Below are 22,330 nucleotides of genomic sequence, written 5' to 3' on the forward strand. Positions count from 1 at the left end.
GTCGAATGCTCACTCATGTTCATCCTATTTTTTTTAGGTTATAGGAGAGATTTTTTTGTGATTGACCTGTTTCCTTCCTTGCAGGTCCATTCATGCTTTATCCATATAATTTATGATGTCAAATAAAAAGATAATGTAGTTTCACATCATTAACAAATTGAAACTTGTCAACTAAAACTGTTAAATATAAAGATGGCAGGGCATTAGAATTCAATTAAAAATAATTTTTAATTAAATAATAGAATTATATTTAAAATTGCGAGATTTCCACTTCGATTAGAACTAATTATATATATATATATATATATATATATATATATATATATATAAAATAAAAAATTGTCATCTTTTTTTCCTAAATTTCTTGAATCTATGGGTTCCATAAAAAGTGATTGGTTCCCTTAGCCTTAAACCAAGTCTCTTCGACCAGAAATTTTATGGTGCTTCCATGATTTCATGCAAGATAAACACATGGAATAGCAAATCATTAAAAAAAATTAACATACAAGTCATTAAAAAAATTAACATATAAATAAAAATAATTAACAAAAATAAAATTATTTTTCTTTTTAAACCCATTTCCATATCTGTAGGATGCACAATTATTCATATATTTAATTTTAATTAACTTATCATTTTATTAAAATCTTTTTTTTAATCAAGTAGATAGAATCTAGTGAATGTCCTTATCCTAGGCTAATTGAAAATAAAATATAATTCAATTCCTTGAATTTTCTGCCACATTCTTTTTCTATTTTTTTAATATTTTATTAAAAATTGATATAAATTATACGCATAAAAATGTTAATTAGTTTCTCTAAATTTTCAACAAATCAAAGTAATAATATAATAAAATTATTTTTTAATATAGAAAATACAAAAATAATATATAGAGAATTGAATAAAATTACTCAAATAATTTTTAAAAAATATAAATTCAGATTTTTATTTTTACAAATCAACATTTTCACTTTCATGTATGAAAATATTTTTGAAAATATTATTTTAAAAATACAAGAATTAACTAATTAATTTCACTAATGCAGGGAACTAAATAATGATATTTTCAAAATATAAGAATCAACTAATTAATTTCATTAAAAAAATGAACTAAATAGTTGTTTGACAAGTATCAACTAATAAAAAATTTAATGAATGAACTAAATAATTTAATTTATATTATATATAAATGTGGAAAGGGAGGGAAAAATATTTGCTTTGCAAAAAACGTCCTTCATTCTTCAAATTAATTATAATTATATTTTTATTATCTAAGTTAATTTTAATATTTGTATAAATTTAAAATTCTTAATTTTAGAGTTTATATGATTTTAAAATTCTTAATCCTACTTATATTTAATCTCAATTAAATATAAAATTTTATAAAAAGTAATTAACTAAAATAAAAAAATTAATAAGTGAAAAATAAAAAATTATAATTAATCTATAATTTATCTATCTATATAATTTTAATATATTATAAAGTTCCTATTTATAAAATATCAATTATTAAAATTTAAATAAACAAAAATATTTAGTGTTAGTTCTAAAATATTAGAAATTACAATGCAATAAATATGCTTAAGCTAAGATTATTAATGAGAAATTATAACTAAACGATGATTTTAATGAGATAAAAAAAATTCGAAAGTTCTAGCTTAATGAGTTGTTTTAAAAAAATTATAAACTTTATTAATTAATTAGCAAATAAATAAGTGAAATTGTGAAAATATAAAAATATTCTTAATTTTATATTATTTATAATATTGAAATTTTTAATGTTACAAAAAATAATTAACAAAAATATTTTAAAAAAATAGAAAAACATCCACTTTTGTTAACGCGTATATATATATATATATATTAAAAATTTTATCCTTTTATTATAACAATATACTAAATAACATGCAACAATTTTTGAAATTATCTCTAAAAATTATTATATAGAAAGAGAGGATTAAAAATATATTATTATAAATGTAAATTAACTAAAGTATGAGTATATCAATTAAATAAAAAATTATAAGTATGAAAAATTTAAATTATTGAGTATATTTTAATAGTTATCTCTAATTTCGAATTCTACAAATAAATTTCATGTTAACATAGATTATTTTAAGGTAAATATTATCATTTATTATAAATTTTATTTTTTATATTTTATATTTGATTTTTACTTATAATCCATATAATTAATTTATTTTTTTAAAGGGATTTAAAACTTCAATTGTTATATTTAATAATGTTTTTAACATTTTTAAAGGTTGTTTTAAAAAAGGGAAAACTAATTTTAACGTTTATGAGAAGCTTAAATTGCATATCACACAATTTATTATGGTCAAAAAATATATTATGGTAATTCTTTAAGAAATACTAAGATATAACTTCAAAACTTTTGATAATATAAGTGATTATGTTAAATAAAATAAAATTATAATTTTTTTCTTTTTTAAATTGTAAAATTAGATTATATTATATTGATTTAATAATTTTTTATATAGATTTTTTTAATATAGTTATTTATGTTATATCAATATATAAAACTAAAGGTGGGAGGAAAATAGACATTATATTTGTTATTAAAGATAATTATTATTCTAATATTTTTATTTTTATTATTTAAATTCAATTATTACTATTTCTATTTTATTTATTTGATTTTATTACTATTTAAATTGAAGTAATAATCTTTGATTTTATGATCATATATGAAAAAATTAACAAAGAATTATATAAAAATAAATTAAATAACAAGTAACAAGTATAAACAACATGCGTAATATGTTCAATAAAAATAGTAAAAAAAAAATAAAAATTAAATAATATATTTTTTAAAATATAAATATTAAATAATTAATTTTATTAAAATATAATTAAAAAATAAATAATAATTTTCTCTTAATTATATTTTCGTGCCGACTTGGTGAACCTAGCAAAATATATATAAAAAAAAATAAGAAAAATCATGGCACAATAAGAGATGACAAAAAATTAAATTTTTACGAATACTTGATGCGATTGAAATTTAATAATACGAATTTAAATAATATATAATTCTTTCGTTACAAGCAATTATAAAATTGGCCTCACTATTTCATTCTTTCCTTTTTTTTATTTTGAAAAAAGAAATTAAACGACGGGCCAATTTACGAGAATTAAATTTAATTAAATTTCTTTTATTAATTTTTATATTTAAAATATCATTGACTTATTTAAAATATAAAATTTTTTAAAATATGAAAAATAAATTCATATAATTTCACGATAAGAGCTAAATTCCGGCCTCTCCAATTAATTATTATTCCCATGCACCACGGTTACCAAGACAAATCCTAGTGGCTATAGGAAATCTAAAATCTTTTCGTTAGCCAAACTGGGATTAGATACGCTGCTGCACATCCTCCAACAACAACACATCCCTATAAATTCCCTCTTTCTGTTCCTCAGCTTTTTGCAGTTTAACCTTCTAGGGTTTTTCTTTATCTTCTCTTCAATCATCAGCAATAACACAGCCACAGCCAATCATGTCTTCGTCTTCTTCATCATCTAAGATGAAAATCACCCTGAAGTGCTTGGACGGCCAGATATTCGAAGTGGAGCAGAAAGTCTTGTTTGAGTGCCGAACCATCAAGCACATGATAGACGATGGCTGCGCCGACTCCGCCATCCCATTGCCCAATGTGACCGGAAAAATCATGGCAAAAGTCATTGAATACTGCAAGAAGCATATGGAGGCGGCCGCTGAAATCAGGGATATGAATTTTTTCAGCAATGACTTTCGTGATCTCAAGAATTGGGATGATGCGTTTGTGAAGGAAGTTATGGAGAACCAAGATATTCTCTTTGACTTGATAATGGCTGCAAACTATCTGGACATCAAGAACCTGTTGGATTTGCTGTGTAAAGGCATTGCTGATATGATGAGGGGAAAGACTCCCGAGCAGATTCGTCAGATTTTTCACATCAAGAATGACTACACGCCTTACGAAGAAGCGGAAGTTCGCAGGGAGAATCAGTGGGCTTTTGAGTAGTATAGTGATTAACCCACCAACCTCTTTATCTAACTGGATATCTCTTATAGCGATAGGCTTTATGTAGGTTATTTTAGGGTTTATTCAACAGTTTCTTATTAAAGTTTTGTGATGGCTTCCTTTTGGTAATAGTGTATGGATGATTAGCTATCTTCTAGCCCATGATTCTTGATCCTTAATTTTTGAACCGGAAATCATTATTAAATAATGCTCAAAAAGTAAACCCTTTTGACAGTGAAAAGGAGATGGATTTTTTGTGTTATTTTGAATTTCTGTACAGAAGAACTGAAAGTTCTGGTTTGCCAAGAATCAAAGTAAATCCAAGAATTTGAAAGAATTAATAATTTTACAAAATATGACTTCTAGAGATTTTCAAAATTTTTAAAAGATTTCACTTTTTAATATTCTTGACAAGTTCAAGATTTCAAGCCTTGTAATTGTGTTTGAAAAAACTCGGTTTAAAAACTCTTTTAGCTATTCGCCACCTGCAACATCGATACTTAATCAAGAATTTTTTATTCCATCTCTGGCTTTGAGGAAACGTACAACAGCCAAAGTTGAAAAAATAGGGGTTGATGGGTAAGAAATTATAAATAATAGAAAAAAAAAAGTTTCAGGACTATTCTTGGTGTAATTAATGATGACCATTCTACATTAAAATGCTAAATTATTTGAATAAATAAAGGCATTATTGAAGATATGATCGAGAAGCAATAGACCCACATGATGTTTCACATTAACCACCATCGGATAAGTCAAGAGTCAAAATAAACAGCTAAGTATCATGTAACGATGGATACTTTTTATTCACCTCCATCTTCAAACCTCTCCATTATGGACACCAAACAGAGAAGCCAAATCCTTCTCAGTTCGTTATGTTATTTCCTGTTGATTGGTCTCTCTCATTCATTTGCAGACACGTTACTTCAAGGCCAACAGCTCAAGGACTACGATCACCTGATTTCAGCTGATGGGACTTTCAAATTAGGATTCTTTAGCCCTGGCACTTCCAGAAGCCGATATTTGGGAATATGGTACAACATGGTGGATGAGAATGAAGTTTTCATTGCCAAGAAGAAGGTGGTGTGGGTTGCCAACCGAGATAATCCAATCTCTGATTCAGGCGACATTCTGAAAATAGACGAATCAGGCAAGTTGACAATTTTATATAATGAAGGCAGCTCCAGTTTTCCTTTAAGTTCTGTTGAAGCAGCTAGTAATGTAAGTGCAACACTATTGGATTCAGGGAATTTCGTGTTGAAAGAATTTAATTTAGATGGTTCTACAAAGCAGATTCTATGGCAAAGCTTTGATTACCCCACAGACACACTCTTGCCTGGGATGAAACTTGGATTTGATGAAAGAAAAATGCAAGTGTGGTCGCTCACTTCATGGATAAATGACAATATCCCAGCCCAAGGGTCTTTTTCTCTTACCATTGGCATGGATCGCGACAATAGTAGCAGTCAAATTGTCATATGGTGTAAAGGAAGCATATATTGGACAAGTGGAATGTGGCAAAATGGGCGTTTTGAACTAGTGTCTCAATTATCAAACGAAGGCAATCCAAACTTTCGCTTCATCTCCAATGATGGCGCAAATTACTTCACATATTCCCTGAGTGAAAGTGAAAATCATAGTTTATCAAGATATATGATAGATTCAAGTGGTTCTGTACTAGAAATAAGGGGTATGGCACCATTTGGTGCTTGTTCCTACAAACCTGATCCTGGCTGTGTGGCACAAAAGATGCCTGAGTGCAGGAGCCAGAATGTTTCGTTCGAGGCAAGGAAAGGATTCATGTCTGCTGAAGGACAGAAGTTCGATCAAAGTTACAACTTGAGCCTTTTTGATTGTCAAGCAGAGTGCCTGAACAATTGTTCTTGTGCAGCATATGCTTATACAAGTGTCAACCAAACTGTTTGTGAGTTATGGGGTCAGGAAATTACATTCACAAAGAAACATGATGAAACCAGAGTCATATATGTCCTCAAAGGAAAGAAAGGTAGATATACATATCTCCCATATTGTTCAAGTTTTTAAACTAATCAGGAAATTATACTGTATTCAGTAAGTATGAAGAACATGTTTGTTAATGCAGCAAAGAGGTGGATATGGTCTGCCATAACATTTCCTGTTCTTGTGGCTATACTTGTGGCATGTTCAGTGTACTACTTTATGCAAAGAAATAGAACGGCAGGTAACTTCTGACAACTAATTAGAATGTTTCATAGGATTGCTAATCATCATTAGCTGTTGATTAATAACTTCTTGTCACAACTTATACAACTTGCAGCAGAGAATGATGCAGAGCAGGAGATTTTACTACGCGAATTAGAAGCTGCTGCAACAGATTACAGTGGAACTAGGACACTAAATAAAGTCAGGAGAGACTGGAAGAAGAGCCATGAGCTACATTTTTTCAGCTTTGAAAGCATAGTTTCTGCTACAGATAATTTTGCAGCTGCAAATGAGCTTGGTAAAGGTGGATTTGGACCAGTTTACAAGGTACATCCAAACATATATGGTAAGAAAAGCATCAATTATTATTTTAGATTGACTGGTCATTGTTTCAGGGAGAATTACATGGCCAGCAAGTAGCAGTAAAAAGACTATCAAGAAATTCTGGGCAAGGACTAGAAGAATTTAAGAATGAACTTTTGCTTATTGCCAAGCTGCAGCACACTAATCTGGTCAGGCTCGTTGGCTGTTGCATTCAGAGAGAAGAGAAGATTCTAGTCTACGAATTCATGCCGAACAAGAGCTTGGATTCTTTTCTATTTGGTTTGTGAACTTCAATACTCTCTATTTTCCTCCCCTACCTTCCACTAATTATATCTCGTAATCTTCAATGCTTAAACATGCATTCTATTATTAATTCTTTTCTGGAACAGATCCTACCAAAAAGAACTTATTGGACTGGAAAAAACGCCTCCACATCATAGAAGGAATTGCTCAAGGACTTCTTTACCTACATAAATATTCAAGATTGAGAATAATTCATAGAGATTTGAAAGCAAGTAACATCTTGCTTGATGCTGAAATGAATCCCAAAATATCAGATTTTGGCATGGCTAGAATATTTGGGAGGAATGAATCAGAAGCAGAAACAAGAAGAGTCGTTGGAACACAGTGAGTACAATCAGCTCCACAATCAATCATATAAAAATATGTTCTGTGTCTTGAAATGCTAAGAGTTTTAATGAACTTGACTTCAGTGGCTATATGGCTCCGGAATATGCTTTGAAAGGCATTGTTTCAATTAAAATAGATGTGTTTAGCTTTGGGGTCCTCCTACTTGAGATAGCGAGCAGCAAGAAAAATAACAGCAACTATGGTTCTGAATATCCACTAAACCTTATAGGACTTGTAAGTTTTTCTCATTCAAATCGAAATTATTTTCAAGTGCACAAGATTTTTCAACCCATATGGACAATTTAACCTGAGACTACTCGAGTTATTTCAGGCATGGGAGCTATGGATTGAACACAGAGGCTTAGAGTTGATGGATCCAACTTTGGATGAATCATGCCCTCATAATGAAGTTCTAAGATGCATTCATATCGGACTCCTGTGCGTACAAGACCAGGCAACAAATAGACCCACCATGTCAGATATTGTTTCTATGCTAACAAATGAAACTTTAGATCTACCTGCACCCAAACAACCGGCATTTTTTCTTCACAGATTTGAGGAAGAGCCAGAGGTACCCAAAAACAATTCGGATAAGTTCTCCAACAACAATGCATCAGTTACAGTGGTGGAAGCAAGATAATTTTTCTACTTTAACACCTAATCTGTACTTACCTCAATTAATATAGTAGATGTAAATATTAACAATGGTTTGAGTGATATTTCTGAGGTTTTTTCATCTTCTTGAATGATATTTCTCTATTATCTTTGATAAAAAAAAAAGGGATTCAATTTTCAAAATTTTGCCTTTATTTTGGATTTATGTATTAGGTACAGAAATTTCAGACCCTATGCTGACATGCAATGTTAAAAATCTGGCTAGAAAAAATCTATGCGAAAACATGAAAGCTGCAGATTACTGGACGCATCCATCAAAAAATTAAACCCTATTGGAAACTTATGAAAGTTTTATTCTTGAAGAAGAATTAAATTATTTGGCGTCTCATGACTGCCATCTGATAGAACATGATGATTTTGCATCAGCATTTGAAGGGACATACCAATCTATGCTAACTGGTTTGCTACTGATTTTAGTATGCTAACTGGTTTGCTATTTTCTCAAGTACGCTAACTGTTTCAACTCTGCACAACATCGCAGAAAACGACAAAATAACGGCTATTTTCTTGAAATTCGTATCTGTAACGTTCAAATGAGTTCTGCAACGGTAAAAAACGTTCCAAATCTATAAATACAACTTCCTTTGGCCATTTTGCACTTAATGAAAGTCCCTCTACTGTTCAAAATCTTTAAAGCTTTCATTCAAAGTGCTCAAAGTGATTTATTGCTCATCATTGGCTTATTTACTCAACTCTTCTTTATAGTTGCTGTTGTAATTGAGTGAGAGTGAGTTTTTCAACACATTATTATCATTTGTGAGAGGTCATTCAAGCACCTATTGAAACTTGGTTGTGATAAGTGTTTGGGATAACACTTTGTAGAAGTGTAAAGCTACTTGTAAAAGCTTTGTTGAGAAGAATTGTAAAGGGCTTTGTCTCTTGCCTTGAAAAGAGAAGAATAGTGGAGTGAAGACTCAAAGTGTGATATTTGAGAGAGTGGATGTAGGCTAGTTAAAGCCGAACCACTATAAAAATTCCAGTGTTCATTTTCTCAACCCTCGCTCTTTACATTTTTGCAATTTAGCTTTATGAATGATATACTTTTGCTGATATGAAAATTGATATCATATGCTGTTGATCTTGCTGCTATCTGAGAAAAATAGTTTACTGCAAAATCTGCTGATATCTGATATATTCTGTTGGTTATCTGTTGTCTTTGTCGGATAGGATATCCGGTATCTTGCTCTAGTTCTTTGTGATAAAAGCGTATCGGTTCTTGATATATTTACTGAATGCTTATATAGTCTGTTATATCAGTATACTGATTGCATATAGCTTAACCTTGAGTCAACTTGTCAATAGAGCTATATTGTTCATTTTTCACATTAGATAATTTAGTTGAACCTAGCTGCAATTTTCAAAGGTTTTGAGCAAGAACCGAAAATTGTTTTTTAAAGTCCAATTCACCCCCCTCTTGAACATATTTTGGGACATCAGGCAGGAGATTTACCTCTCGAGGAGGCTTGAAGAGTTTTTGTTCCAAAGACTTTGAATTCCATTCTATATTGAATTCTTCTGCTATATCATGCAATAACTGAAGCTTCAACTCCTTTGTGGTAGATTTAGGCCTCAATGTCTCAATAAACTGCACATCATCAATTTACTAGATCAAGACAAACTACCAAGACAATCACAAAAACATGAAAGTATATATATTGGAGTTGAATTGTCAATTTTACCTCTTCATTAACAAAAGATTCATTGGGAGTCCCATATCTTTCAGTGAATAGAGTGCGAAAATCTCGCAATTCTGGGAATTCAGAAACTCTTGCTGCAGCATATATTAGAGATTGTGCAGCTTCTTTACATTCCTCAGGGCATTCCCTGAATCAGAAACAGAGTGTAAGCGAAACTAAACTCATTAAAAATATAAAATTTGAGTACAAAATTGGATAGCACCACACCTCTGTTTATTCATGGCAGAAAGATTGCTGGATATACATCCACAGAACTGCTCAATGAAATTGTAGCAAGCTATCATCTTTTGCTCAACCAGAAGCCCATCAGCCTGCATCACCATCCCGTTAAAATCTATAATAAGCTACATGATATGTATGGTATCCATCAGCCTGAGCATACACCTATTTGACATAATTTACTTGAAACAGGTGTCGCTTTATGCTCATCCCTTTCAGGATCATTTATTTTTTTGGCACAAAAACTACATTTTCACGACCACAGTTGTATCAGAAAACACAAATCATAGACAGAGGAGGACATGTGCATTAAAACATAGAAGGCAAGACATGCATGAGCAAGACAGCTGAACATGCCATTAAAGGAGAGACACATGTGAATCCATGGAGGCAAAGAGAATAATTGGGTCCCATATGCAGTTATTTGCTGGTGCAACATGCATATAAATGAAAGGCCATGAAGAAGACGACATTAGAAACAGGCAATCGCAATGTGCCATATACAAATAAAAGATGAAAGAAGCTTAGATGAAATATTTTTATCGCTTTCCGATAATCTGAATGACAGACAAATTGCAAGAAACAGAGAAAAAGCAGAAAAAAGAAGCATGTTTCAGAAGAAAATAAAGATGGAAATAACGTTAATCAAATTTGATATCATCATCAGAATTTGCAACAAAATGGAAATTGCAAAAAAGAAAACAAACCAATCCAAGAAAAAAAATGGAAATATAACAATTGCATTGAAGTTCCACGCCACCATATCAGAATTCCAATAAAAATTACTCGAAAAGAAAACCCTGAACCTATAGATCTTCACCATTTTAATTATAAATCAAGCAAAAAAAAAAAAAAACTGACCCTGCAATAAGCATTATAATCAAAGCCACTCCTGAGAAGCTCAGCCATATCATTCTTTAAGAACCTTGCCACTGAGCTCTTCTTCTTCTTTAGCACCTCGAGTCGAGCTTTTGACATCTTCAACAGCGACTTGCTATATAAAAAAATATATATATATTGGAGGTGGATTAATATCAATCAACAGAATCAAAAAGATGATTAAAGGGATGGGGAGAGACCAAAGAGAAACAGAGCACCAAGAACAAAAATAATAAAGAATATAAGGTTTAAGAAATACCTTTTTGCATAGAATTTCGACTTTAATAATCCTTCCAACATTTTGATCTCTTCAATATATCAAATGAATCACAAAACTCTGAAGAGAGACAGAGAAAGAGATTTTTATTGGCCTTTGTTTCTTGGGTTTCTTTTTAATGCACGATAAGGTAAAGAATAACAAGAAAACTGAAAAGAGGGATCAAGAAACACCAAGAATTCGAATTAACAAAGCCACGAAGCAAAGAAAGGGAAACAGAAGAAATGTAGAGATTGGTTCTTATGCTAAGATATGGAAAGAAAAAACAAATAATAACAAAAAAAGAATGGGCTCTTAATTAGCAACAAGAAGAAACTCCAAAGGAGGACATTTAGATGTTGAACAGAACCAAAGAGAGAATTCAGTTTTTATATATATAAAAAAGAGAAGGAAGAGTGAAAGAGAGGTGAGGAATGCTCAATCAAGAATCTCCAGATTGGCATAAAAAAGGAAGCTGAAAGGCAAGAAACGGAAGAAGCGATGGCTTTACAGAGAGAGAGAGAGAGACAGAAAGAGAGAGAGAGCACTTTTTAAGCAGAAAGAACTTTGCCACGTAGAATTCTCTCTTTATATTACCGGAAAGCTTTTGCGCGCCGTTCTGTTGCTCTTTCAATTAAATTAATTACGAAGCAGTGACAGTTATTGGTTAACGAATTTACTTTAACGCCCCGATGGTTGTTCAAGAATATTTAACAAATAGCTGAGGGCATTTTGGGTAAGTACAGAAACAACTTGGACGTAGTGTCTGTGGACGGTCCTCTTTGCGACTAATTATTAGATGTATCCGAGCACCATGAAATAGTATTTCTTTTTTTATAAAAAAAATTAATTATTTTTATAATATAAAAAATTAATTTTATATAATTATTAAAAATAATATATATATATATTAAATGCATCTAATAATTTCTCCTAATAAAAAATCGCGGGAACCCAAATGATTGATAAACTGGTTCCTAATTTTTAAAGGCTGACCTTGCTTAACGGGCCTGCATGAAATTTTATTAGTATGAAAATAATGCCTTTTTTTTATTTAAAAACAAAGGTTAATTGTTAAAAAAATCTGAAATTTACTAATTTTGATAATTAAAATTTAAAATCTACATAATTGATAATTAAATTTTTATATTTGATTGATATTTTAAATTGACTTTGATATAATTAATGTTTCAAATTGATCATGATAGTCAAAAAATCATTAGTATTTTTAATAAAGTTTTATGTCACATCAAAAATCTTAAATTTATGTTAATTATAAAAAAAATTATAAAATTTTCTAATTTTTACGACTAAACTCTGAAGTTTAGATAATTATCAATTAAATTCTTTCATTTATTGATGTTTCAAATTAATCCGACCACCAATAAATTACTAGTATACTTCAATAAATCAAAAAATTACAAGTCAAATTATATTCTGTAGATATAATTACTCTATCCCCTTTTAATCAACCTATACATTCAAGCTAATATTAACAAAACTTATTCACTATTACTATATATATACATAACAACGTAATGCAATATTAAAAACAGAGTAATGATTAACTCTTTCTTCAAATAAATTATTTCATCTTTTAAATATTTTCTTTGGTCTTTATCAACACTTCAACTCTATTTTACATATCATTAGTCAGTGTATCATTTTGATTACACTTTTTATTGAGCTGCATCCAGGTTTTAGTGATTTTATTATAAATCTCATCAAACTCTATAATTTTCTCCTTAAAAGCATTTTTTTGCTGAAATAAATATGTAAGTAACTCATTCTCCTGGCCATTACAACTCCTAACCAAAATGGTCAAAACAAAAGCTATTGCAATTACCCTCCAAGCACTACATAATAATGATTTATTGACAGTTGAAGTAATTTGAGACATTAATTAAGCGTAAAGTTTAATTAAGCAATTATGCAAATTTCAAGATTTAATTCTAAAATTGAATAAATTTCATGATTTTTTTGGCAATTAATCCTGATTTGAGATTTCTGAAATGGCTTCTTTAATAATAACATGACAGTTGATATGGAATTTCCGATAAGTATACTAGCGGTTTATTGATGGTTGGGTTAATTTGAGACATTAATTAAATATGAGAGTTAATTAATAATTATACAAATTTTAATATTTAATTACAAAAATTGACAAACTTTAAATTTTTTTTGGTAATTAACCCTTAAAAAAAAGCCTACTTGTTTGTTTTGATGGCAGAATATAGAGCCAAAAGCTCACCACTAGATTTTGATTAGGTCGCATATACCAAGTAATCAAGAGTGACTTTTCAAATAATAATAATAATTAAGCATGATCATTAAATTAATCCACCGTTATGGACTTAAGGTCACAAGTTGAAATTTTCGTATGGAAATGGTTACATATAATTTGTTTTATATAATTAATGAACTAAAGACAAGCTAGAATGAAGCTTAAGCATATATTAATTACATACAAGGAATGTTGCTTTCGTGAGGGAAATGATACTAAGTCTGCCGTGTGTTGTCAAATGGAAGCATTAACTAATTAATTAAGAATTCAGAATACTAATAGCTATAATTTTCTTTAGTTTTGACAGGGTTTGAACTTTCTTTCTTGCCAAACAGTCCGTTCATTGGCTAGTTGGTCAATATCTTGATGTAAAGTGAGTCACACTTTGAAATTAGATGGTCAAGTCTTGAACTTAGTTATTAAGAAAAATAAAACTACGACTTTTTATATGCATGCATGGATGTGGAAGAAGAAAAGGTCAGTCTTATTTGATGCTTGAGCCACAAGGGTAGTTTGGTCAGAAAGATAGCTGGTTGGCTGTTTCCATGTAATTATGAACAAAGATGGATAGAGAATATCATGCAGAAGCGGATGGTATCTATCCATCTGCATGGTTTGGCATTATTTTAGGCTGAAATTCTGGGTAACCATATTAAATCCCCAAGTGTCACAAGCAACATCCACATAATTATATAAATGTTGCTTAATTATTCTGCGAAAATGCAAAGAATCATCATGCAGGCCCTGTGCTGCTGCAAGAAGTGTGCCTTCTACAACACAGCTGTGACCAACATCTACATATTAGTATGTGACTTTGCCTTCCAAATTGCGAAGCAGTTGGGCTTTTATTGAAATTAGGGAATCTTTAATCATAGGTTGATATAATATCTAACAAGAAAGCGATGCCGTGTCCCCCAATAAAAGCAAGACTTCATTGCCAAAGTGTGTACCTTTTTGTGCTCTCTCTTTTGAAACCAGGACAAAGAAAAAAAAAAGGAGATGCCATATGGTGGATCAACGGGGAAAAAGATAACTTTTCAGTTTGATTTAAGGCACAATTTTTACTACCTTCTGATAGGCTGCAACGTGAGAATCTACTCATAAATAACGTAACACCACCTAAAATTAAATAGTGGTGTTGTTTAATTAATTCTCTTAAATTTTCAAGTAATCAGAATAATAATATAGGAAAATTATTTTTTAATAGAAAAAATAAAAAATAATGCCTAAGAGAATTGAATAAAATTACTTTAATAATTTTTTAAAAAAAATTCAAATTTAATTTCTACAAAGTAAAATTTTTATTTTTATTTATTAAAATATTATTTTTAAATATATAAGAATTAACTAATTAATTTTTTTAAGATAGAAGATTAAATAGTAATATTTTTTAAAATATAAAAATTAATTAATTAATTTTATTAAAATAAAATAATTAAATAGTAATTTAATAATAATTGATTAATAAAAAAATTTAATAAATAAAATAGTTCAATGAAAATAAAATGTAAAATTAAATAATATATTTTTTTAAATATAAAAATTAAATAATTAATTTTATTAAAATATAATTAAAAATTAAATAATAATTTTTTTTCTTAATTATATATTCGTAAGGACTTGGTGGACCTAGCAATATATATATATATATATATATATATATATATATATATATATATATATATATATATTGGAGGGAAAAGGAAAATAAGAAGAATCCTAGGCACGTTGGAACATGGGAATTGGGTTGGAACTAGGAAGTCATTGATCAGTTATGTAAGTGTTCAGTTCGTTGAGGTCACACTATCTACCACAGTTTCAAAGGTGGTCGTTGCTTTTGGGCGGGGCCCCGTAAGTCACGTGCAAATATCAATTACTTGCACAACATGTTTAATATTCCAGGCTGTTCCTTTAATCCTTTCATCGCAAGCAATAATAAAATTGGCCTCACTATTTCATTCTTTCCTTTTTTTTTTTTTCTTTTATTTAAGAAAAGAAATTAAACACCCCAGGATGAATTTTTATTCTGATTTCCTCCCGATGGGCCAATTTACAAGAATTAAGTTTAAGTAATTTTTTTTATTAATTCTTATATTTAAAAATCATCATTCTATTTAAAAATTAGTATTTTGTGATAATTCAATTTAATAATTTTGCTCGTGGACCAATTCTCGTTGAACCAATCGCTCTAAGTTCAAGTTTCTTGGAAGAAGATTACTATAATAAGTGACAGGGGCAGCTGGTTGTGACATTAATGTCACCAGCAGCCTTACCAGTGATCTCAACGTCACTGCCTGCAAGGAACCCATCAAAGATTTTAAATAAATTCTTCTGAACTAGTGATGAGAAATAATAGAAAAAAAAATCAATAAATTTTAACTACATTTCGAGTTTAAATTTTAAATTGAAATCAAATGAATTAAAAAGAAATATGATATAGAAAGGGAAAACGCACACATGAACCATAGATATTTACAAAAACAGAGAGTAAAGAGAAAGCATACATACCAAAAGTTTATAAAAAACAATATAATATAAAAAATATATATATATAATATAATATAATAAAATTTATAAAATTACAATATACAAATCGCTAAATGTTTCATCACTATTTAATTTTTTTTTCTGTAAAAATCAACTTTAAAGGTTGATTTTTCATAGAATAAGTAACTTTGAATTGCAGTAAAAATTTATTTTATTAAAATCTTTATTATAAAAATAACACGAAAGTAGTTAATATTCAATAAAAATTTTCATTATAATTTCAATACATCAATACTTAAATATCAAAACTTAATAAATACTTATGAAATGAAATTATCAATTTTAATTATGAAATAAAATGAAAATAAAAATTAGAATGAAATTATTAATTTTAATAGGCTGAAATATTTATTTAATTATGAATTTAAATAACAAATAAACCAATATTAGATTTAAAGAGTAGTTATACTTAAATATTGAAAAATAACAAATATAGTTGGTACCATGGGGTAATATTAATCCTTTAGAGGGGATAGCATGAATTCATATGAGGATAAGGTCTTTAGGAATTCTTTTGGGTTAGGAGGGCCATGGCCCCTGCTGGCCACTCCCTAGATTCTTCAATGGGTTGTTTCCATGTAATTATGAACAGAAATGGAAAAAGAATATCATGAAGAAGCAGATGGTACCCACATTAAATCTCCATGTGTCACAAGCAACATCCATATGATTATATAAATGTTGCTTAATTATTCTATGAAAATGCAAAGAATCATCATGCAGGCCTTGTAATGCTGCAAGAAATGTACCTTCTACAACACAGCTGTGACCAACATCTAGTATGTGACTTTGCCTTCCAAATCCAAACTCTTATTTTACAATTAATTGAATTTTATTAATTTTAATATTAATTATATATTTAGTGCCTCCTTGCCAAGCAGTTGGGTTTTCTTTTTTTTTTTTTTTAAATCTTTCATTATATTTTTTTTATCAATGAATATTTGATGGATTCTCACTTCTTTATAATAAAAATGATTAATTTAGAATTAATAAGAGAATAGATTTTGGTCTCATAAAATTTTTATTATAATTAATAAAAAAATTTAATCCTTACCATTTTAATTATTTTTTTTTTAAATTAAGCAACCAAGGGTGAGTTTATATTCTGATTTTACTCCCTACATTGGTTGGCCTGTTTGAAACTATAAATTTACTAAAATTTCATTTAATTGATTTTTTAATTTTTATATTTGAAAATACAATCAATTTATTTGAAAATTAGAAATTTATAATAATTTAATTCAATTATTTTTATTATTAATTCTTATATTTAAAAATATAATAAGTGAAAGAATTTTATTTTTTAACTTTAAAAAAATGTATGTAATAAAATAAAAATAAAGAAAAAAAAATCATATTGTCATATGAGAATTTAATTCAATTTTTTTTATTGTATATGATTTATTTCAAAGAAAGCCAATAAATGAAAAAATTAAATTCTTTTAACTTAGAGAGTGTTTGTCTTATAAGCTTTAAAAATATATTGACTCATTTGTTTATATCAATTTTTGAGTTTATAAATTGAGTTTATAAGCTAAAAAAAGTAAGTTAGCAGGAATTAATTTTTCATTTCAGTTCTTATAAGTCATATACTTGATTTGATTAAGCATTTTCTTGTCTTTATTTAATTTTTAAAATTTTATTATAAATTTTATTTAATATATTTTTAATCATTTTTAATAATAAATGTGTTTATAAACTAATTTTTACTAAACACATTTAATTTAGAAAATATTTTCCTCCTGTACCAATTCTTTGTCTAACCAAACGCCCTAAGCTCAAGTTTCTTGAAGAAGATTACTACAATAGAGTAAGGTTGTGACAGAGGCAGTTGGCTGTGACATTAATGTCACGAGCAGCCTCACCAGTGACTTCAACATCACTGCCTGCAAGGAACCCATTAAAGATGTTAAATAAATTCTTCTGAACCAGTGACAAGAAGACGATAGAAAGGGAAAATACACACAAAAAATAATAGGTATATGCAAGAACAAAGAGTAAAGAGAGAGCATAAATAACATGACTTGGAAGATTGCAGAAAGTGGTCAGTTGAATGAAGAGAAATGAATGAGCTCATGTTGGATATGGAATTTCCCTTTTTGTTTCCCCCCAACTAATTGGGAGAATAAATGTAGTGTTCCACCTGATACAAATTTGCTTTAACTGCCAATCCTCATTCCTCAGCTCTGTTGCTGCTCAGACCTACCATTCTCTCGAGTCAATGAAATGCAAACAATAAGAACTGCCGAATGGGAGTGACAGAGAAACTCATATAATTGGGCTGATTAGTTGTTGAGTTGCTGTCAAAGATTGGGCCAATCCATACACAATACAGCTCACAGCGCATAGTCCAACAGCCCTACGACCTTTGCTAGCCTTTAACAAGTAGCTAGAAACCTAAGCTTACTGCACCATAAAAAGATAATGTAGTTTCACATCATTAATAAATCGGAACTTGTCTACTAAAACTGTTAAATATAAAGATGGCGTGGCATTAGAATTCAATTAAAAATAATTTTTAATTAAATAATAGAATTTTGTTTATATATAAAATAAAAAAATTGTCTTCTTTTTTTCCTAAATTTCTTGAATCTATGGGTCTCATAAAAAGTGATTGGTTCCCTTAGCCTGAAACCAAGTCCCGTCGACCAGAAATTTTATGGTGCTTCCATGATTTCATGCAAGATAAATACATGGAATAGCAAGTCATTAAAAATTTAACACATAAATAAAAATAATTAATAAAAATAAAATTGACTGATAATTTTTGTTTTTAAACTTATTTTCATATTTGTAGGATGCACAATTATTTATATATTTAATTTTGATTGGCTTATTATTTTATTAAAATCTTTTTTTTTTAATCAAGTAGATAGGATCTAGTGAATGTCCTTATCCAGGCTAATTGAAAATAAAATATAATTCAATTCCTCGAATTTTCTGCCACATTCTTTCTTTATTTTTTTTTTGTTAAAAATTTATACAAATTATATGCTTTAAAAAGGCTCATCATTTTTTTAAAATTTTCAAGTAATCAAATTAATAAATAGTAAAATTATTTTTCAATAGAGAAAATATAAAAATGATGCATAAAAAATTGAATAAAATTACTCAAATAATTTTTCAAAAATATAAATTCAGATTTTTATTTCTACACAATAAAATTTTTATTTTCATTTATGAACATATTTTTCAAAATACAATAATTAATTAATTAGTTTTACTAAAGAGACTAAATAGTAATATTTTTCAAAATATAAGGATTAACTAACTACTTTCATTGAAATATATGAGTTAAATAGTTGTTTGACAAGTATCGACTAATAAAAAATTTGATTAATGAACTAAATAGTTTAATCTATATATATTATATATAAATATGGGAAGGGAGGGAAGAATATTAGCGTTGGCAAAAATGTCATTCATTCTTTAAATTAATTACAATTATATTTTTATTATTTAAATTAATTTTAATATTTATATAAATTTAAAATTCTTAATTATAAAGTTTATATGATTTTAAAATTTTTAGTCCTACTTATATTTAATTTCAATTAAATATGAAATTTTATATGAAGTAATTAACTAAAATAAAAAAAAATTAATAAGTGAAAAATAAAAAAAAATATAATTAATATATAATTTATCTATCTATATAATTTTAATATATTATAAAGTTGCTATTTATAAAATATTAATTATTCAAATTTAGATAAACAAAAATTTGTAGTTTTAGTCCTAAAATATTAGAAATTACAATGCAATAAATATAATTAAGCTAAGATTATTAATAAGAAATTATAACTAAACTAAGATTTTAATGAGATAAAAAAAATTGAAAGTTCTAGCTATATGACTTGGAAGATTGCAGAAAGTGGTCAGTTGAATGAAGAGAAATGAATGAGCTCATGTTGGATATGGAATTTTCTTTTTGTTTCCCCCCAACTAATTGGGAGAATAAATGTAGTGTTCCACCTGATACAAATTTGCTTTAACTGCCAATCCTCATTCCTCAGCTCTGTTGCTGCTCAGACCTACCATTCTCTCGAGTCAATGAAATGCAAACAATAAGAACTGCCGAATGGGAGTGACTGAGAAACTCATATAATTGGGCTGATTAGTTGTTGAGTTGCTGTCAAAGATTGGGCCAATCCATACACAATACATCTCACAGCGCATAGTCCAACAGCTCTACGACCTTTGCTAGCCTTTAACAAGTAGCTAGAAACCTATAGCTTACTGCACGATAAAAAGATAATGTAGTTTCACATCATTAATAAATTGGAACTTGTCAACTAAAACTGTTAAATATAAAGATGGCATGGCATTAGAATTCAATTAAAAATAATTTTTAATTAAATAATAGAATTTTATTTAAAATTGTGAGATTTTCACTTCGATTAGAACTATATATATATATATATATATATATATATATATATATATATATAATAAAAAAATTATCTTCTTTTTTTTCCTAAATTTCTTGAATCTATGGGTACTATAAAAAGTGATTGGTTCCCTTAGCCTGAAAACAAGTCTCGTCGACCAGAAATTTTATGGTGCTTCCATGATTTCATGCAAGATAAATACATGGAATAGCAAGTCATTAAAAATTTAACACGTAAATAAAAATAATTAATAAAAATAAAATTGACTGATAATTTTTGTTTTTAAACCTATTTTCATATTTATAGGATGCACAATTATTTATATATTTAATTTTGATTGGCTTATTATTTTTTTAAAATCTTTTTAATAGAGAAAATATAAAAATGATGCATAGAGAATTGAATAAAATTACTCAAATAATTTTTCAAAAATATAAATTCAGATTTTTATTTCTACATAACAAAATTTTTATTTTCATTTATGAAAATATTTTTCAAAATATTATTTTTTAAAATACAATAATTAATTAATTAGTTTGACTAAAAAGATTAAATAGTGATATTTTTCAAAATATAAGGATTAACTAATTAATTTCATTAAAATAGAGGAGCTAAATAGTTGTTTGACAAATATCGACTAATGAAAAATTTAATGAATGAACTAAATAGTTTAATCTATATATATTATATATAAATATGGGAAGGGAGGGAAGAATATTAGCTTTGCAAAAAATATCATTTATTCTTTAAATTAATTATAATTATATTTTTATTATTTAAATTAATTTTAATATTTATATAAATTTAATATTCTTAATGTAACACCCCAAAATTTCAAATTTTATTATTTTATGATCATTATTGGTATTTTAATTTTATTTAAATTTTAGGAATTTTTTTGAGATTATTTGGATTTTAAAAATCGGGTTTGATTTTCCGAAAATATAAACTTTAATGATTTTTAAAAATTTATTTAAAGACCACGTGGCAAAACTAAAAATATATTTGGAGTCTACGTATTTTTCTGAGTTTTCTGAAAATTTTTCGGAATTTTTGGACCTCGTTTTCGATCCCGAGGCAGAGTAAAAATTCAAAATTTTGTATCCTGAATCGGACCGGCCGAATCGAACCGGACTGATCGGACCGGTCGAATCGGACCGACTTTTTCTTTTTCTCCCTTCTTCCTCCCGCGCGCGTCTGACCCCTCTCCCTTCTCTCTCTCTTTTCTCTCTCTTCCCTCCTCCCCTTGCCGCCGCGCCCCGCCTTCCCACCTCTGGCGCCCACCTGGTCCTCCCCTACGCACGGCCGCTGAACGCGGAAACGGCCTCGAAAGGACATGCGACGCTGCGACGCCTGGACTTTTCGGCCAAAATCCGGCCACCAATTGGACAGGGTCTTGTGTCTAAAATCATCTACTCGGCGAGAGCTTTCCATAGACACCAAGAACGCCGAAATCCATCTAGCGGTTTGTCCAATTTTTGCCTGGGAAGTTTTAGCCAATTTTGACTTTTGGGCTAGATTTCTCGCAAACCGTGAATCCCACGAGAAAACCGAGAGTACCAGAGCGCTCCACTCGTCGAGAGCTTCGCGGCGACATAAATTTCGAATTTTTCCGACACCGTTTTTCGGTGGGTCCCACGGAACTTCGCAGTGTTTTTCCGAGCATTAAATGAGCTTAGAAAATTCTGAAAAATTTATGTACTAACCCCCGTGTTGTGGGCTTCGTGTAGGTATCCTCAATTCGCGGAAATTCGACAGTTGACCGGGTCTGTGAATTTCCAGCCAGACAGACCTGTTACCGGAAAAGTCTCCGAATTGGACCGACGTTTTGGCTATCCCCCATTGTCAGACGTCCCGAGCGCGTTCCCGAAGTCGGAATCGGCAAAGGTAAACCCGAACCTTACTTTTTCGTAATTTTTTAGTGCTTAAATAGGATTAAAAATCCATAAAATATTCATGGTAGCTCAGAAAATTATGATTCTTTTTGCAATAGCCTAGTAATATTGCTAAGGACCGCAGGGCAAAGTTTTAGAATTTTTAGAGCTTGTTTGGATAGTTTTTGCAAAAATGATCAATTATAAGGACTAAATTGAAATTTTACATATTGTGATGGATGACTGATTTGATGGGCCCAGGAGGGGCTGTGTGATGTGATTGAGTTGTGGATATATGGATTGTGAATATAGAAGTGTGTTTTGAGCCATTTTACAGGTTGG

At 29.0% G+C, this 22,330-nt stretch overlaps 3 protein-coding genes across 5 annotated transcripts; 2 read left to right on the plus strand and 1 right to left on the minus strand.

The window, feature by feature from the left end:
- Window positions 1–3,438: 3,438 nt before the first annotated feature.
- LOC131181435 (SKP1-like protein 4) lies at window positions 3,439–4,181 on the plus strand. Its single transcript, XM_058149500.1, has one exon. It carries the CDS (start codon window positions 3,525–3,527, stop codon window positions 4,029–4,031), a length of 507 nt encoding a protein of 168 aa, XP_058005483.1. The 5' UTR covers window positions 3,439–3,524; the 3' UTR covers window positions 4,032–4,181.
- A 671-nt stretch (window positions 4,182–4,852) lies between these two features.
- LOC110651057 (G-type lectin S-receptor-like serine/threonine-protein kinase CES101) lies at window positions 4,853–7,964 on the plus strand. 3 transcript variants are annotated; one of them, XM_058149463.1, is made up of 8 exons: window positions 4,853–5,181; window positions 5,278–6,036; window positions 6,133–6,231; window positions 6,328–6,539; window positions 6,608–6,815; window positions 6,926–7,163; window positions 7,250–7,400; window positions 7,498–7,964. In XM_058149463.1, exons 1-8 carry the CDS (start codon window positions 4,866–4,868, stop codon window positions 7,804–7,806), a joined length of 2,292 nt encoding a protein of 763 aa, XP_058005446.1. In that variant the 5' UTR covers window positions 4,853–4,865; the 3' UTR covers window positions 7,807–7,964. The 3 variants fall into 3 exon arrangements, with proteins under 3 accessions (XP_058005446.1, XP_021661937.2, XP_021661938.2); XM_021806245.2 differs by having other exon boundaries at window positions 4,853–6,036; XM_021806246.2 differs by having other exon boundaries at window positions 4,853–6,036; window positions 6,331–6,539.
- Window positions 7,965–8,905: 941 nt separating this feature from the next.
- Window positions 8,906–11,422, minus strand: LOC131183811 (uncharacterized). Its single transcript, XM_058154448.1, has 6 exons — window positions 10,896–11,422; window positions 10,619–10,751; window positions 9,746–9,849; window positions 9,521–9,665; window positions 9,292–9,426; window positions 8,906–9,076 (listed from the first exon to the last, which is right to left on the minus strand). The coding sequence occupies exons 1-6, from the start codon at window positions 10,934–10,936 to the stop codon at window positions 8,906–8,908; spliced, it is 729 nt and encodes a 242-aa protein (XP_058010431.1). The 5' UTR covers window positions 10,937–11,422.
- Window positions 11,423–22,330: the final 10,908 nt, after the last annotated feature.

This window comes from Hevea brasiliensis, chromosome 1, assembly GCF_030052815.1.
Source record: "Hevea brasiliensis isolate MT/VB/25A 57/8 chromosome 1, ASM3005281v1, whole genome shotgun sequence".
NCBI classification, from domain to species: domain Eukaryota; kingdom Viridiplantae; phylum Streptophyta; class Magnoliopsida; order Malpighiales; family Euphorbiaceae; genus Hevea; species Hevea brasiliensis.

Coding starts and splice junctions, on each gene's coding strand:
- LOC131183811 (XM_058154448.1), bottom strand. CDS start 10,936: ATGTTGGAAGGATTATTAAAGTCGAAATTCTATGCAAAAAG. Junction 10,752..10,895: donor TCGAAATTCTATGCAAAAAG/GTATTTCTTAAA, acceptor TTTTTTATATAG/CAAGTCGCTGTTGAAGATGT. Junction 9,666..9,745: donor TCTGCCATGAATAAACAGAG/GTGTGGTGCTAT, acceptor TTTCTGATTCAG/GGAATGCCCTGAGGAATGTA.
- LOC110651057 (XM_021806245.2), top strand. CDS start 4,866: ATGGACACCAAACAGAGAAGCCAAATCCTTCTCAGTTCGTTATGTTAT. Junction 7,164..7,249: donor AGAAGAGTCGTTGGAACACA/GTGAGTACAATC, acceptor ACTTGACTTCAG/TGGCTATATGGCTCCGGAAT. Junction 7,401..7,497: donor CACTAAACCTTATAGGACTT/GTAAGTTTTTCT, acceptor GAGTTATTTCAG/GCATGGGAGCTATGGATTGA.
- LOC131181435 (XM_058149500.1), top strand. CDS start 3,525: ATGTCTTCGTCTTCTTCATCATCTAAGATGAAAATCACCCTGAAGTGC.